Genomic DNA, 16,368 nt, shown 5'->3' with positions numbered 1-16,368 from the left:
GCAGCACGGGTTTGAACACAGAAGCACGTGACTTTGGAATGTCCACCTTCACGCTTACTCCAGTATATCTGTGTTCACTTGCAAAAGTCCCTTTTTTCTTGACTTTTCCTACAAGGTAAGATTACGACTGCCCCCACTGCCCACCACCAATTTTCCTCTCGTTTTTGGTGTCACTAGGATGGAATATTTGGACTAGTTAAAGAGTTTTGTTTCTTTTTAAATGTCAAGGTGAAAATGATCCATTAATAGAAAACATACGTCATGCAGATTTTTAAGCTGAAGATTATCCAGTCACGACATTTATTTCTAGAGGGATTATTTATAGCATTTTAAAAGTAAGTAAAAGTCACAGAAAAGCCTTTGTATTGTAATATCAGTGCATTTTGGAAACCTTTATCCTCAGTAATCAGCAGTCTGTGCTTAGATAGAAGTAGGAAAAGTACACACTTTCCTCGAGCATCGTTTTTGTGTAGAGAAGTTGGTCAGTTTAACAGAACATCTGCGAGCCTGGGCTCTGGGTTCTGCTCTTAGGGCTGATATCTCCTCCTTGACTTGTCAGCTTCAATATGGGATTTGAATTCCTCATCTGTAAAACGGGGGTGATTATTACCTGTATCCCTTATACAGCTGCCCCAAGATTAAGGGGCTCTTTCAGATGGAGCCCTTAGGTCAGTGTTCACCTATTGTTGGTGTTAATACTCTTAGCGTAGTTACTGGTGAGACTCAGCTTCACTTTAGTGTGTAATATAATTGTAAGCAGTGCTGGTTAATAGTTTATATATATTTTTTTCCATACAGGTTGAATGTAATTTTTACGAAATTTGATGAAGTCCAGAAATCTGGAAACATGATACAATCTGCAAATGGTGAGTAGAAAAAGCAATCATTCTACTTGTGCTTTCTCAGTTCACTTTTAGCCTAAGTGATACTTACGCTCGATGCTATTTCTGAAAGCTGGGTTTGATGTCTGGATAAGGGTCCAGGTCTTGAGCGTTAGTTTCCATTCTCCACTCTCCCCAGCTGGAAATGGTGCAGTTGTCGTCGACTTTCTTTCATAACCTACACTGAATCCATTAGCTAATCCTGTTGGCTTTATTGTTAAAAATACATCTAGATTTTAGGGCTCACAGTGTGGCAGCCGCTCTGCACCCAGTTGGGCCAGCAGGTGTTTGCCTGCACCCTAGTGGCCCCTAGCCAGAACTCTCGTTGAGTTCTCTCTTGCACCTGGGGTCTGTTTTTTACACAGCAGCTCTGGCACCTGGGATCTGTTTTTACACAGCGATCAGAGCGTAGCTCAGCAGTGTTAATCCTTGTCCTCAGAACCCTCTGGAGGCCTCCGATCCCACGGCTCACTGAGCCCCACCCGGCCCTGCGGTCTGATGCAGGCCACTGCTCTGAGGTCGCCTTGTGTTGCTCTTCCCCAGGTTCTCTGGGCCAGTTTTCAACATTCTGAGCTGCTCTTGCTTCAGGGCCTCTGTGCTTATGCCTCCTTCTGCTTGAGACATCTGTCCTCTGGGCATCATGACACGTCGCCCTGGTTCCACCCAGTCTTTGCTGCAGGAGCAGATCACTACGAGGGCCGTCAGGAAGAGCACATCCAGTGTCCTGGGTTCTCTCTGCCCTGCCCCGCCTTGTTTTCCTTATTCATGTATATTACTACAAAAACATTTTTTGTTTATTCCTGAGGGCAAGACCTTTGTTTCATTCTCTTCTTTATCCTTAGTGGCTCAGAGAGTCCCTGGTATGTGGTAAGTATGTAATAAATATTGTTGAATAAATAGACAAAATGATGACAGCCTTTGGGCAAAGGTTCTGCTCAGCTGAAGGCTGCCTTTGTGATTAGTGTCGTGTGTCCACAGTTGTGTTTCCAGGCTGAGCTGACGAGTGTCTGTTCAGACCCCCTCTGATGAAGGTGCGCAGTCTGTCCACAGCGGAGGGGCTTGACAGGCGTCCGTTTAATACGTGGTGGCCGTGTGGCAGCGTGATGGCTCACACTGGAGTGTGGGTGCCCGCTCCCCCACAGAAAGCGTGGATGGTGTCAGAGGCTAAAGGGGCGGCTGTGAGACTTGGGACCGCCATTCCTCTCTCGCCGCCACGCTGGCCCTGTGACTTGGCATGAGCTGTGTAACCCCTGTGAGAGTCGGTTTGCTCCTTCGTGGAGTGAGCGCCCTTGGAGATGTCGTATGTCGGTGTCTGGGACAGCGCCTGGGACACGGCTGGCGCTCACACCCACAGTCTGTCCTTGCTGCCCCGTTGCGTGGCCCACTCCACCTGTTAAGTAAAAATGTCGCTTGAGAGTGACTCTTGTACTGTGCACTTGGGTTTTTGTTTAGAGGTTTGACTTAATTTGGAGTACACATTTAAAACTGAATGTACATTTTCTTTAGCAATAATGCTCTTTTTTAAAAAACTGTTTTTAAGGTATAATTAATACACTGTATAACCCTCTGCTTAAAATATATAATTCAGTCATTTTTAGTACATTTACAAGTACAACCATTACTACAGTCGATTGTGGGACATTTTCAACACCACAGAAGAGAAACCCAGTGTTCTTGAGCTGTCACCTCCCCACCTCCTGAACCACCCCCTCCGCCACCCCACTGCCCAAATCTCCTTTCTCTATTAATTTGCCTCTTCTGCACATTTCATGTAAGTGGAACCAGACCATGTTCTTCTGTCTGGCTTGTTTCCTGAAACAAGTTCTCAAGGTTGGTCCAGGCTGCCACGTGCATCATGGCTTCATCCCTTTTGTGGTTGAATAGTAATATCCCATCGTGTGGACAGACCACGTTTTGTTTATCCTGTCCATTCTTCCACTCATGAGCACTGGACTGTTTCTGCCTTTTTGGTATCGTGAATAGCGCTGAACACTGGTTTACGTGTTTTTGTTGAATGCTGTTTTCAGTTCTTTTGAGAGCTGACCTAGAAGTAGAATTGCTGGATCATACGGTAATTCTGTGGGAAGAATTAGTCTTTTTTCTGAGATCCTGTCCAACTGCTTCCCATGGTGGTTTCCCCACTTCATATTTCTACCGGCAAGGTGTGAGGTTCCAGCTTCTCCATATCCTCTCCAACAGAACAAAACAAAACACAAAGTTATTTTTTAAAACTATAGTTACCCTAGTGGGTGTGCAGTGGTATCTCACTGTGATTTTGATTTGCAGTTCCCTCATGACTAGTGACGTTGAGTGTATTTTTCCTATGTTGGTTGGTCCTTTATAGATCTTACTTGGAAAATCTCAAGTCCTTTGCCCATTTTTACATTGGTTGGTCTGTTTGTTGTTGAGCTGGAGGAGTTTTTTATGTATGTTTGGTACAAGACTAATCAGATGCATGATCTGCCCATATTTCCTACCACTCTGGGTTGTCATTTGACTTCCTTGACATCTAAAGGTTTTTAATTTTGGTGAAGCCTAAATTATCTTTTTTGTTGTTGTGGTGGTTATTTGTGAGCAATAATGCTCCTTCGAGTAATAAAGAAAAGCTCTGGATTTGAGTTAAGTTGAAAGAAACCATTACTGTAAAGGCAGGTTTTGTACTGAGTTATATTTCTTGACATGTGCAAAATTATGTCCTGAGATGTGTAATTGGATATAAATTCCAATGACGTAATTATTTTTAAAGTGTGAGAATTCTGATTAAAACAGCAAAGGAAAAGCATCTAAGTAGCCACTGGAAAGGAGCGTCCTATCTGTAACAGAATGCTTCATCTTTATATGATTCTTTTTTGTTGCTAGGTTACCCGACGGCCCTTCAGCTTTGAATGGCAGGAATATGAGAGTTAAGAATATGTTGTTTCTTTTTTTTCCATCTCCATATAATTAGCAAACCCCTTGAAGCAAAAATTACAGTTTTTCCTTCTATGGGTTTCAAAAAGCAAATTATTTTCCGTGTACGTTTTTAAAAACGATGCAGATGTGCCTGTGCTTGTGGGAGAATTGGATTTTCAGCGTGAAAGAGCCCATAATTATAGACTTGTCTTTGTCCTTTATCCATAGCCGCTTAATGACCTTTAATTGGATGTGATTGAAATGAGGCGCATGGATATTAATTTGGTTAAAAATGTGCGTGCTTTGGAGTTTCTTAAGCAAAGCTCACGTTTATGAGGAAAGAATGAAAGTATCATGCCGGTTAAATCTATGAAAATTTCGTAATAAATCTGTAGCTAAAGAAAAAGTACTTATTTGCTGGCAAAACCATAGGCTAGATGACAGATAATCATAAAATTACTGGCTCTTATCCATAACTGTTATCTAGGATATCATTTTGCTGCAGAATGCGGCCTGCCTTATGTTCTTTTACTAAGAAATTACATAATTTGAAAAATGTTAGGTATCATTTAAGTTGTTGGAAATGAGAAATGCAAGTCTGAAAACAAATAGACGGATGATGAATTGTCAGGTTAAGATCTGAACTGTCGCCCAGTGTAGCTGGGACAGAGCATTCATTCATTTAAAAGGAAACTGACTGCCATTATGATCTTGTGTATTCTTTAAAAACAATGACTGAGTAAGTGGATCGGATGCTGGAAAAAGGTTCCCACCCCCTCCCCCACTTGTTTATTCGACTCTGCATATTGCACGGTTTGAGATTCTGGTTCTGTGTATCTGAGAAGAGTGTTTCCATAGTCACGGCTGCAGAGACTATGTGTTACAAGACTGGCAAGGGTGCGGTGCTGAGACCACCAGCACCCAAAACAGCCCAGAGGAGGCTGTTTCTGATGCCAGCTTAACTTCAGCATCTTTGTGGAAATAAGAGAGCCTTTTGACTTTATTCATATTTTAAGTTTCTGTTAAGAACATTCCCTGTTGTCCCAGGGGAAAATCAGATAGTTGGTTAAAGAAAATTTTAATACCAGTTTTGAAGAAGGCTCTCTTAATGTGAGTAACGTCAGATGGAGAAGGGTCACCCCCCACCACCACCCATTAAACACATCACTGTTCTGTATAGTCTAGACTTTTATCTTGGAATAGGGTGGCAGTTGTCACTGGTGCTTGGATCGCACTGGAGAAGTCGTGTGGGTGGAGAGTTCGCTGATGCTTAAGTTGCTGTGAGGAGGTATAGCTTTCAGAGCAGTGTTTTTATTTGTACTGAGATCACTGACAGCCATGACCGCTGGAAAAGGTAGGCTATTACAATATATTCTGAAAAGTTTGTAATTATTGGATATAAAATAATTAAGATGTAAGTGCTTTAGTAACTAAAAATAGTGTGTGAAACTTAGGAAAATAATTGTTATGAATGTTGGCATTTAGGCAGGGAAAAATTGTGTACCTACAGCTTTATTAACATTAATGTTGACCTTCACGGTCTAGGAGAAGGGAAGTGGGCACAGTGAACTCAGGGTAGCTATGTTTTCATCAGCCTCTGTTATTTTATGTGCTTTTAATCTTTTTTTTTGCCATCTTGAATTCACAGCATGTGAATCATGAAAAGAAATTATTTTGCAGTTACAAGACATTTGTTAGTATAGGCTGTCTGGAAAGGAATCTACCAGCTAGAAATTTCTAAGACTTCCCAATAGTGGGTAGAGAAAAAAACACATAAAGCACAGTACAGCAGGGATGCTGTTTCTGTCTCAAGAATGAATCATTGTATAAAAATTTTCCCTTTTTAAAGATTTGGATTTTTAAATGCAAAAATGAACCTGGAAACTAGGAAAGAAGTATTGTTTCTCAAAAGTATGACTGATTCCCGTGGGATTTTTACTCCGGTTTTGGCGCATTGAAATGGTTTGAAAGGGCTGGGTATAAACAAGGTCTTTTTGCAGGAGGGGTGCTGTCGCAGCAGTGAGAACAACCTGTCTCATGGCCTTGCTTTCCCAGGGGCAGCCTTTTCATTTGTGGTCTTTGAACGGTATTTCCAAGCTCTTCAACTGAAACAGGTATTACACAGTAAATTGTGCACGGTAGCAAGTGTTCATTTGTGTCCTGCTGCTGGGGAGACTGGCCAACCTCCACCCCCTTTGCTCTGTGTGGTTTTGTAGTAGATTGTTAAGTTGTATGTATCTTCTTAAACTTAATTCGGTTGAGTTTGCTGAGGATAGTCATGCTGGAAGATGCGGAATTTATGCTTGTTAATTGTATTTTAAAGTTGAGTCTAAAGCATATAGTATAGCGGTGGTGTTCCTTTTTATTTCAGCCCTCATTACAGTGTTCTGTGTCCAGGTTGAGTTACAGAAGGAAATCAATAGCCGGGCAGGAGAGTTAAATAATTCATGTTCTGAAGTGACTTCTTTTAGAACCCTTCATTGGAGGATTTGACAGTGTGTTACTTTTAAATAGCATTTGTCCTCCTCTGTATTTTGGTGTTTTTTTTTTTTTTTGACGATGGGGGAAATGATTCTGGGGTTGACTGTTTTATGTTGGAGGCCATGGAGAAAGCCTGTGGCTCTGGGTTTGAACATCATGGGAAAGCAGGATTAGAAGCGTTTCTCGTAGCAGTGGCGTGTTTGAATATTCCTCTGCCAGCCCCTGATTAATAGGGACCTGTTAACAAGCTGCACAACGTGACATCATCGGTTTTCTGCTGCGGTTGTGTGTGGAGTGTTTTCAGAGCACTTTCCTGCCTTTTGTTTGTTTTATGACTGAGGAGGAGGCAGGGCAGCTATAATATGCGGGGACGGAGGTTTCAGGTTCTTCCGTCAGGCTGGTGGCCCCGGACTTTGCTGCCTTAGGCCAATCCTCTCTGTCCAGCGTCTGTGTCACCAAGCTCAGCGCTTCCTCCCCGCGGTTGAGATAAAGCCGTGGCTTTGTTTGTTTCTTTGAGTCTGAAGCTGTGCCACTTTCAGTAGCTGCCTTAGGAAATAATGAAAACTGAAAGCATCCAGAGAGAGATTATGAAAACAGACACTAGCCTGTTTTAGACACATAGCGTTTCAGACACTTTGAAAATGTGACATCCCTGATCAGTTGTTTGCCGAGTGATGGGTGGGGGAAGGGGGGATTCTGGGATCGGAAATTTTCCCACAAACAGGATGTTTGTTTTTTAAAGCAGTTGGTTATTCCTGGAGGGGAATTGTCATCCGAGAAGCCGAGGTTTTTATTGTAGGCCGTTGCTTCTAAGAGTTAAATTTTAAAAAGCGGATAGACAGACTGATACAAGGTGACCACCTTAATTTTACCAAGTATAACAAAAATAATAACGCGCAAACCCGTCTCCCCACCGTCTCTCTTATTTCAAAAACAAGGAACAGTATCACCAATATAAAAAATGAAAAAGAAAATTTAGAATAAAGGCTGGTCTGAAATAAGTGAAATAAATTTAGCTGTATAAGAAATTTCCAAGTTTTTCCTTATAGTTCTCACTTTGATGCAGACAGGCGTATGTCATCCCAAAAGTGTCACCAGTCTTTTGAGTGGTTTTGGGTCTCGGTGATTGTATCACAAATGGATGCTTGACTTGGGGTGAGTGCTGCAGGAGCGGTGTGTGCCCCGGGGCGGGCGGCCACTGTCAGCCTTGATGTCCTCGTGTCCAGGTTGGGGACCCCAGCAATGCCCGCACCTGTGAGGAGTAAGTGGGGTGATGTGTGTAGGCAGCTGGTAGAGGACCTGCCCATCAGTGTCGTCCTGCAGAACGTGGAGACTCCATCTCATGGGGAGTGAAAGATGGATTTAGGGTTAAAATGCTGTGGTTGCTGTTTTGGTTAGATATGGAAAGCTCCCTTAAAAGAAGGAAGATACAGAATCAGACACATGCAAGCTGTCTTAGAAGGAGACAGTGCCCAGTGCCCAGATTGCAGTCCTAGCACCAGCAGGCTCCAGGAGTCTGACTGGTTCCGGGGCTGCAGCAGGGAGCACACAGGGGGCTTGGCACACCTCGAACACCAGAAAGTGGGGAGGCATTCCAACAGAACAGAACAACAGTGCAGATTTGTCCAAGGTCACAGGAGACAAGGTTCCCAGCGGCTAAAGCTAGAGCAATTTGACTAATGAAAAAAATAGAGCTGGATCATAACCCAGAGTATAAAACATACTGGGAGCCTGTACTGATATAAGTGCATGATGGAATGTTAGGGAAAGGAGACATCTGTGCAGAACCAGTCTAAATTGTTCCTGTGGCCTCCTCGCCCCAGAGTGGGAAGGGTGACTTCTGACTCTGTGTGCACAGTAACTTCCTCTCAGAGAGACCCACAGGGGAGACCAGGCAAACACAGCCTCAGCCAGTGACCAGGGTCACCATCTGCAACCTTGTTGATAGCGTGTGCCTTGGTACCTGGTGAGAATGGCGTGGTACCTCCGTGGTCGTCCTCCAGAATCCTGCGCCCTGTCTCAGCATGACAGAAGCCCAGGGAAACCCACGTGGAAGGGTTTTCTGTCAACTACCCCACAGTGCTTCTTGAAACTGTCAAAATCAGGGAGTCTGGGAAGCTGTCCTAGCCTAGGGGAACCAGGGAGACATGAGGACTCGGTGTGCTGTGTTGTCCTGGGTGGGGCCCGGGGCAGGCAAGGGACAGGAGGAAACAGTAAGGAGCATGAATAAACTGCTGACTGCCGTTAACGACAGTGCACTAGTGTTGGTTCCTCGCTGTAGTGAATGTACCACACTCATGCTAGGTGTGAGGTCTGTGGGGCCTCCATACTGTCTTCACGACTTCTCTGTAACACTAATGCTATTCCAGAATGAAAACTTAATTATTAAGAACAAAACTGGAAAGTAGTAAGGGAGGTGGTAGAGAAGCTTTTTATTCTCATTTTGCTTTCTTCCGGTAATATTTGAAATATTTAACCATGTTTACAAATCCATTGATTTTGTTCTTCTGAAAGAGGTTGCAGAGGTTATTTGATTGGTGGGATTATGTGCTTTTATTTGTTAATGGCCTTTATATTTAAAACATCTGTTGTTATTTTTTTCAAAAAGCAGAGTAAGGAGATTTTTTTGGCAACAAATCCACCTAAGAGATGAGCAAGACCTGAATTAGGGCAGCCTCCATGGAACTGGAGAGAGTGTGGGCTTGAGAGGTGGCTAGAAGTAGCACTGGCCACACTGGTGATGATCAGGCAGGGGCCTGGATGTGGGGAGGGGCGGCCAGGACAAGGGTGTGTGGGCATGGGGCAGGGTGGCTGGCTGGGTGAGTGGTGGGAGGACTAGCTGAAGGGGAGGGGTCTGCAAGAATGAGCAGGTTTGAGGGTGGAGAGAGGATCATGGTTGTGGACACTTGAATTTAGGATTGTATCTGTGTGTGGGTTTGGTTCAGGTGGGTTTATTTCTTGGATAGAGTTGGGGCTTTAATATAGGGGATTAAGACTGATGAGAATGTAGGTGTTTATTTTAAATTATCATGTTTCTCTGCCTTCTTCTGTAAAAGTATGATTATTTGCCCTCTTGAGTTCTTGAGAATGCAGTCACTCATGCAAGAGACTAATAGCCCTTGCATTCACCTTTAAGTCTGAGATACCGTTCTGGTAGGGAAACTTTTCCACATTTGGCTCTGAATGTTTCCAGCTGACTTGCTTTTGTTCCTGCATAGTGGTTGTCAGGGAGAATTGGGTCACGATTGGTACAGTGATAATTACAGTGACATTTCCAGAAGAACGCAAAGTGTAGATCTGATATTTGTAGGATTTGGGTTTTGATGTTAATTAAGTATAATACCTTTTTAGGGCAAGTTCAAAAGTGAAATAAGTGGGGAGGGTATAGCTCAGCGGTATAGCATGTGCTTAGTATGCATGAGGTCCTGGGCTTAATCCACAGAATCTCCATTAAAATAAATAAATTAGAAAACCTAATTACCTCCTCCACCCCCATAAAAAAAAAGACTGGTTTAAAAAAATTTTTTAAGTGAAATACATAATGTGATCAAAAGAAGAAAAGACTATTAAATCAATGAGAGAATACATTGATTTTTGTTAATATGACATTTAGAGATTATCTAAGGCATTGAAATATTAATTGTTGATTTCTGAAAGTTTACTTTTTAGTTTTCAGTCATTGATACACAAACTTTATTCACAGCACTTAAAGTTGCCTAAAAGTCCCTCCTTTCCTGGGAAATAGTAAAAATTTAAGTCCAAATATGTTAAAATAAATGCTTCTGCCATATTCCTGAGTACTTTTGTGAGGAGTAAGTAGCAGTGTGGATGCCCTACTGTAATTACCACCATGAGGATGTTCAAGGCTGCTCTGAGCGTGCGGAGTGGTGGTTCCCAGTGCCGTCGGGCACGTCTGTGCCTGCGCAGCTCACGCACCAGTCCTACGGCTGCCGGGGCTCCATACACCCTGCCCCACGAGGACACGTTCCTCGTCTCCCAGCCTGGCATCTGCTGTGTTCTCAGGCTTCTCTCTGGGGGCAGACCCTCCATGGGGAACCCCTCCCTGCGCTCTGGTGCCCCTCAGAGTTTGCTTTTGGAAGACTTGCCAGGCTGCGGGCTGTCAGCTCTGGGAGTGGGAGCCGCTCTGTTCCCTGAATTGTCAGCATCCGGCTCAGGACCTGGCACAGGGTGGGTGCTGCAAAGACATTGTGAAGACACAGGTGACAGATACGTGAGTGGTCCTCCCTCTCCAGGTGAGGGACAGGCTTGGAGAAGCTCGATAACGATAACTCATCTGAACTTAAGAGATCATGCCAGAAGGTTGAAGCTTGAAGAGCCCCTGGGAGTCTCTTCACTTCCCCCACTATCGGGGCTACCTCCCAAGATTAGGGGCACACGGGCAAGATCAAGCCCTGGCAGCTGTTTCATCTTCTCCGTGGCACCTCACACTAACTTGCTGTTTCCCCTCCGTGTTGGAGATGCCAGAACCTGCATACAGCATGGAGTGTAGTCCCCGAGATGAGGGGCTGTCGTTGGCCCACCCACTGCGATGCAAGCACGCAGAGGTGCTTCCTGGTTGCGTGGGACAGGAGCCCAGCCCACCCCTCACTGGCCACACTCTGTGTGACTGGACCATGTGCCCCTGTGGCACAGTTGCCCAGACGTTCAGACCAGATCTACTCACTGACTTCGGAATTGAGAGAATTGAGCAAGGCAGACAAAATGGTGAGATAGTTGGGATGGGCCCCGTGAGCTCTAACAACCAGCTTCAAGGCTGGATAAGTATGTCCATTTGACTTTTATAAAAATGAAATTGGAGAGAACAACAGTTGAAAGGCTCTCTTTTCTATCTTAAAATTCATTTTTGGCATCTTTAGTTTACTTGGGCTTCTTCGTACAGACGTGAACATAGCATTTGAGTGTGGCTCACCACGTTCAGTCACCTGCAGCCTGTTGGGTGGGGTACACTGTCCCACGGCTGCCTCCACGTGCTGGTGACCGCGAGGCTAGGCCCACAGGGTTACCAAGACTTGGGACCTTTTCCATAGAGGACCCCTCTTCCTGCTGAAGGAGTGAGCTCTACCCTGCTGCTTAGTCCGAGGCATCCTTTACTTCATTGGAAACTTGCTTCATGGTGAACTGGAACTTTGCTCCCACCCTTTCTCCTTCTTGAGTTCTCTGTTCACAGCAGAGATGCCTGAGGACCCTTGCCTGGGTGGGGGAGCCTTCTGCCTTTGGTGAAAGCCCTGTGCTGTGATTGGCCACAGTGTCTCTCCCCCACCCTCTGCCTTTTCACTCCTCTGTGGCAGTCCTTTTTCCTGCATCACCTTATCTCCGATTATTTGTCGTGTTTGTGTTTACAAATGTCCCTTCTTTTTGTACTGTGAGTTCCTGTGGGCGGGTGGCATCCCCAGGGCCAGTACAGCGTCTAAAGGGAGTGAATCCCCTGCGGTTGCTGAATTGAGCAGACGGGAGGCAGAGGGTGATGAGCGGGGACAGCTGGCCTGCCATCCCCCCGTAAATCGGTGGGGCTGTCCTGTCCGCAGGTCAGCCAGTGCTCTCTCATGCATCAGGGCTTCACAAAGAGCATCCATCCTCTCCTGTCCTCCATTTTTATTCCTCCTCCCCACCAATTTCTTTTGTCCCTTTCCTTTTTTCCTTCCCACTGCCTTCCAGGAGCCCCCTGTCTACTACTGGAAGGTGGCCTCTAGGGTCTGAGCACAGTTTTGAGCTGGATTGCGGGTCTCTTAAGGGGTACAAGCATCTGCACCCCTGTCCAGTGTGCTTGGAAGTGCCCTGCAAGGCTGACTGAACAGGCAGACGGAGGGGAGCGCAGGATGTCCACGCTCATAACTTAGGTGTGAAAGTCTCCCCTGCGGATTGTCTTTGGTGTCAACTGGGTGATGTGTTACTGTGTGGGGAATTGGCCTGGGACATGGGCATTGCTGCAGGCAGCCCAGGGTGATGGCGAGCAGACCTCGGTGGTCGGTGAAGGTGATGGCGGTGTGGTTGGTGCGTTCATCCAACCTCTTCTTAGGGCTAGAAAATAAGTACTTGATCGGCATGAAAGGGCAGTTACCAAACAAGCTCTTTGAGGACATCCCCGTACCTTCTGTAGTGTTGCTGTACCTACTTGGACTGGCTCGCAGCCCTGGATGCTGGTGTCCCCCCGCTGCCCCCTGCTGGCTCGTGGTTTTCAGCCTGCAGCTGTGTGCTTCACATGGCCAGCTTCAGGGTGTCTGTCTGGGAGGCTCTTAGCCCGCAGGGACTCAGTCTGGATAATTCTCTAGGCAAATGACAGCAGCAAACCCAAGTGCTTAAGCAGTTAATGGACCCGCATGGAACTGAAAGAATTTTAGAAAGCTAAGTACTTTGAAATTTTGAAACAAGTTTTTCTTGGTTTATATTACTGTTTGCTTTCTAATTATGCGTATAATTACAGCATTGTGAACTCCAAGTAGCGATGGGAGTAAGTTCAATAAAAGATACTAAGGCCTTGGCGGTAGTAGATTTGTTTTAATTGTGTGTGTGTTAATAGTTATACAAAGGCCTTATTTTTATTAAAACCATAGAAAATCATCAACTCTAATGTGATTTTTAATCTTTCAGATTGTAAAACTGGAATTATTCAGACTTGAATGAAAATTGTACCAGAGAAACAAAACACAGTAATAATTGGAGAAAATGAAGCATACTCTTGATACATTTATTTCCTCAGAGATATTTCCTAGGAAAGATCTTGTTTTAAATTCTTAAAACAAGACCACAATTTTTCTGTTCACGATGGTGGTCAGTTATTTCTTAGAGTCTCTTTTTGAGCTATCCTGGGCTTGACTGATCGATGTTTCATGGGATTTAGTGTAATCTCATGACAATCCCTCTGATAATCTTGTTTCCTAGGAGAAGCAGCCTGAAAGTAGCTAAAAGTCTTGGCTGGATAACACAGGAGTCAGTAGTGAAGTGAGTAAAACTAAGTCTCCACTAGGCTCTGTGCAGGGGCTGGAGGTGGTGGATCCCAGGTTGTGCGGGGAGTGTCTTCATTCCAGAGCCCTCTCTGGCATCTAATGGAGAGTCCTACAAGTAACTGCAAATTTAAGTGCCCTGCCCAACCCAGCTGGTGGACTGTGGGCCAGGCGGCCAGTGGGGGCGCTGTAGAGGAACCCCGCAGACAGTGGAAGCCCGAAGGAGAAAGGGGCTCTTGGGGGGGGCTCTCCTGCATTTCTTGAACCCTGGATCTCTCCAGACTTTAAGGCTTTAGCATACAGATGTCTGGGAGCGGTGGTCTTTAACAGTGAATCCAGATGTGAGTCTGGCTGCACGCTCTGTGACTCACCAGAACCTGCCACTGTCGGTCTCTGCCAGCTCAGCGGCTGCTCCAGCAGGAGGGCTGGTCCACCCCGTCTCCCTCACCCTGGGTTCTTGGACACACAGGGCGGTGAAGTAGCAGTGTGTCTGTGTTCCCGTCCGCTGGTGGGTTCATAATCTCCATGAGGTGTGTCGAGAGGTCGCTCTGCACGGCTGACCTTCTGTACCTGAGCTCTGCTGTGGGGCTGTAGGTTCCTGTCTTTGTGGAAGGCATAGTGTTAACAGGGTCAGTTTAGTTTGGGCCTCCAGAGTGGTCAAGAGATGCCAGCTTCAGTGACCCAGACTGCTGGACATGGTGTGGGGAGAGTCCCAGGACGGTGGGCTCCCGGCACTGTCTGTGTGCAGAGGGCAGCTGGCTAGTTTGTTCACTGCCCCTGTCAGAAATTGCCCCTCCTGCCTCTGCCCTGGAGGAGTCTTTGATGTGTTCCCCTCTCATTGGGTACTCCCTAAGCATGGCAGTCTGATGTGTCCCCATATTGTACATGGTGTGCACGCATTTAAAGCCCTTCACCTTCCGGTTAGTGTTAAGTCCTCCAGGATCAGACACGGGTGATGGAGAGTCACATCGCAGATGGGTTGCAGGGCACAACAAACCCTTTCTGAGTTCACGTGGTCCCACTCTCTTTACCCTGCTCTGGATCCTTTTGGCTTCAGTGGCATGTACCGTGTGTGCGTCTTGAGTGGAGCATCACACTGACAGATCACACTGGCTCACAGCTGCTGCTGGCTGTGTGTCCTTGTCCCACACTGGCCTGGGACCCCCCGGGCCAGAGCCACGCCTTCCCTGTCTGTGTGCCAGCCCCCAGCAGAGGACCTGCACATGGCTGTACTTGAAGAGTGAACACTGAAGAGAAGAGGCAGGAGGCAGCACGAGGTATGCATAAGTCCTCGGGCTGGGGCCTCCTCCGGGAGCCCATGAGAGGAGGCTGGTGCTTCTGGACACCCATCCAGCCTTACTGCAGGGGTGACCGAGGGAGCATTTTGGGACAAGTCAGATCTCTGCCCTGGACTGGAACCTCCAGGTTACAGGGCAGCCATGGAGGGCTTAGGGAGAATTTAAAATATTGATGCCGCTTGGTGGAAGCAGATTCCTAATTTAGCTATTTTCTTTACCTTATGAATGACATGTCTTTCCTGGGACCCTGGGAAAACTGTCATTGAGAACATCCCAAGGCTTATTGACAAGGGGCAGATGGACCCTCTGGCTAGGAGCCAGCTGCAGGGAGGTGGTTGAGGCTTTCTGTTTCTCTCTTCTTGCTGTGTGACCTGAACTGGTTGTGTGCTTGTCATGAGAATGCTAAGAAAACTTACAGTGGCAGAGCATGAGAGCCCACGCTCTTGAGAGCCCCTGGTTTTCCGTCTGCACCTGCGTGTGTCTGATCCTCAGAGCGTCCCTCTGATATGGTGCAGGAGTCTCCCAGCTCTCTCCAAGTGTGCAGCTGAGAAGGGGAGCCTAGGGCCCTGTGTCTGAGAGGCCTTCTGGCCCTGGCCTGCTCACGTGGAGGCTGGGCCCCACTCCTTCACACGGCTCCGGGTCCTGCAGAAAGAATGAATTGCAGGGGTGGCTGGGGCAGAGCCTCTAAGCTGGGCCGGGCCAGAGTCCTGCCCGTTCCCTGAGGCAAGATGTGATCCCAGGGGAGGCCAGGGTCCTGGGAAGTGTGCCAGAGTTTCCGGCCAGGTTACAACATCTGAACTCCTTGAACTCCAGTGTGTAAAAAGCATTTCTTAACTTTGTCAACAGGGCAGAGGAATTTTTGTTTCAGAATGTGGACGTTGAAGGTTTTTTCTCACAGAGCACTGTGAGGCAGGACTGGTCCGTGTCAGTGGTTTGAGGGGGATACCCGTACTCCCCATGCAGATGCTAGTTTGCATCTTTATACCTCTGGGCACCAGCCAGCTTTGGTTAAAAGTGAAAGCTTGTGTGGACAAACGGGCAAGAGATATGGAGCTGGATGATGAGCAGAGTGACTTTGTGTACTCTTCTGACCCACGAATGTAAGGTGTCTTTCCATTGACTAGGTTTTCGCGTTTCTCAGTAACATTACGTAGTTTTCAGTGAATGTGTCTTAACCTTCCTTTTGTTACAGTTACTCCAAAGTATTTTATTTTTCTCCATGCTGTTGTTAATTGAATCTTCATTTCATTTCTGGATTGCCCATTGCTGATGTACAGAAATACAGTTGATTATTCTGTATTGGTCTTACATCCTACAACCTCTCCGAACTCACTTGTTAGTCCTGAGAGCTGTTTAGTGAACTCTTAGAACTTCGTACACATAAAGGTTGTCCTCTGTGAACAATGGAGATAATTTTAGGTCTTCATGTACCATCTGGATATCTCTTTGCTGATTTTCCTGGCTGGAACCTCTAGTACAGTGTTGAGTAAAGAAGTGGTGAGCATGTGGGCATCTTGTCCAGTCTTAGGGGGAAAGCATCCAGTCTTTCATTATTAAATATGGGCTTAATAGCAGGCTTTCTGTCTTGTGTAGATGGTCTTCATCAGGTTGAGAGAGTTTCCTTTTAATCACTTTTGTGTTTTTAGCATGAAAGTTTTTTTTCCCTTCTCATATTTTTGTTGTGATATTTTTACTTTGTCTATTGAGCATGTGTTTTGTCTTTAATTTATTAACATGATACATTAATTTTTATATGATAAGGCAACATTATATTTTTGGGATAAGTCCTACTTTGCCACAGTGATAGTTCTTTTTCTGTGTTGGTAGGTTTGACTTGCCAGTATTTTGTTGAGG

General features: G+C 45.9%; 1 protein-coding gene across 4 annotated transcripts in view; it reads left to right on the top strand.

The window, feature by feature from the left end:
* The window catches only part of CLASP1 (cytoplasmic linker associated protein 1), a 191,567-nt gene that overhangs the window by 71,682 nt on the left and 103,517 nt on the right, over positions 1-16,368 (top strand). For all 4 annotated transcript variants that reach the window (XM_072960809.1, XM_072960808.1, XM_072960810.1 and 1 more), the window contains exon 10: positions 799-866. In XM_072960809.1, the coding sequence (XP_072816910.1) occupies positions 799-866 (68 nt within the window). The remainder of the gene's footprint in view (positions 1-798; positions 867-16,368) is intronic.

Source organism: Vicugna pacos, chromosome 5 (genome assembly GCF_048564905.1).
Source record: "Vicugna pacos chromosome 5, VicPac4, whole genome shotgun sequence".
Lineage (NCBI taxonomy): Eukaryota > Metazoa > Chordata > Mammalia > Artiodactyla > Camelidae > Vicugna > Vicugna pacos.
The sequence above is the reverse complement of the archived record's forward strand: the minus strand, read 5'-3'. Positions and strand labels throughout refer to the sequence as shown.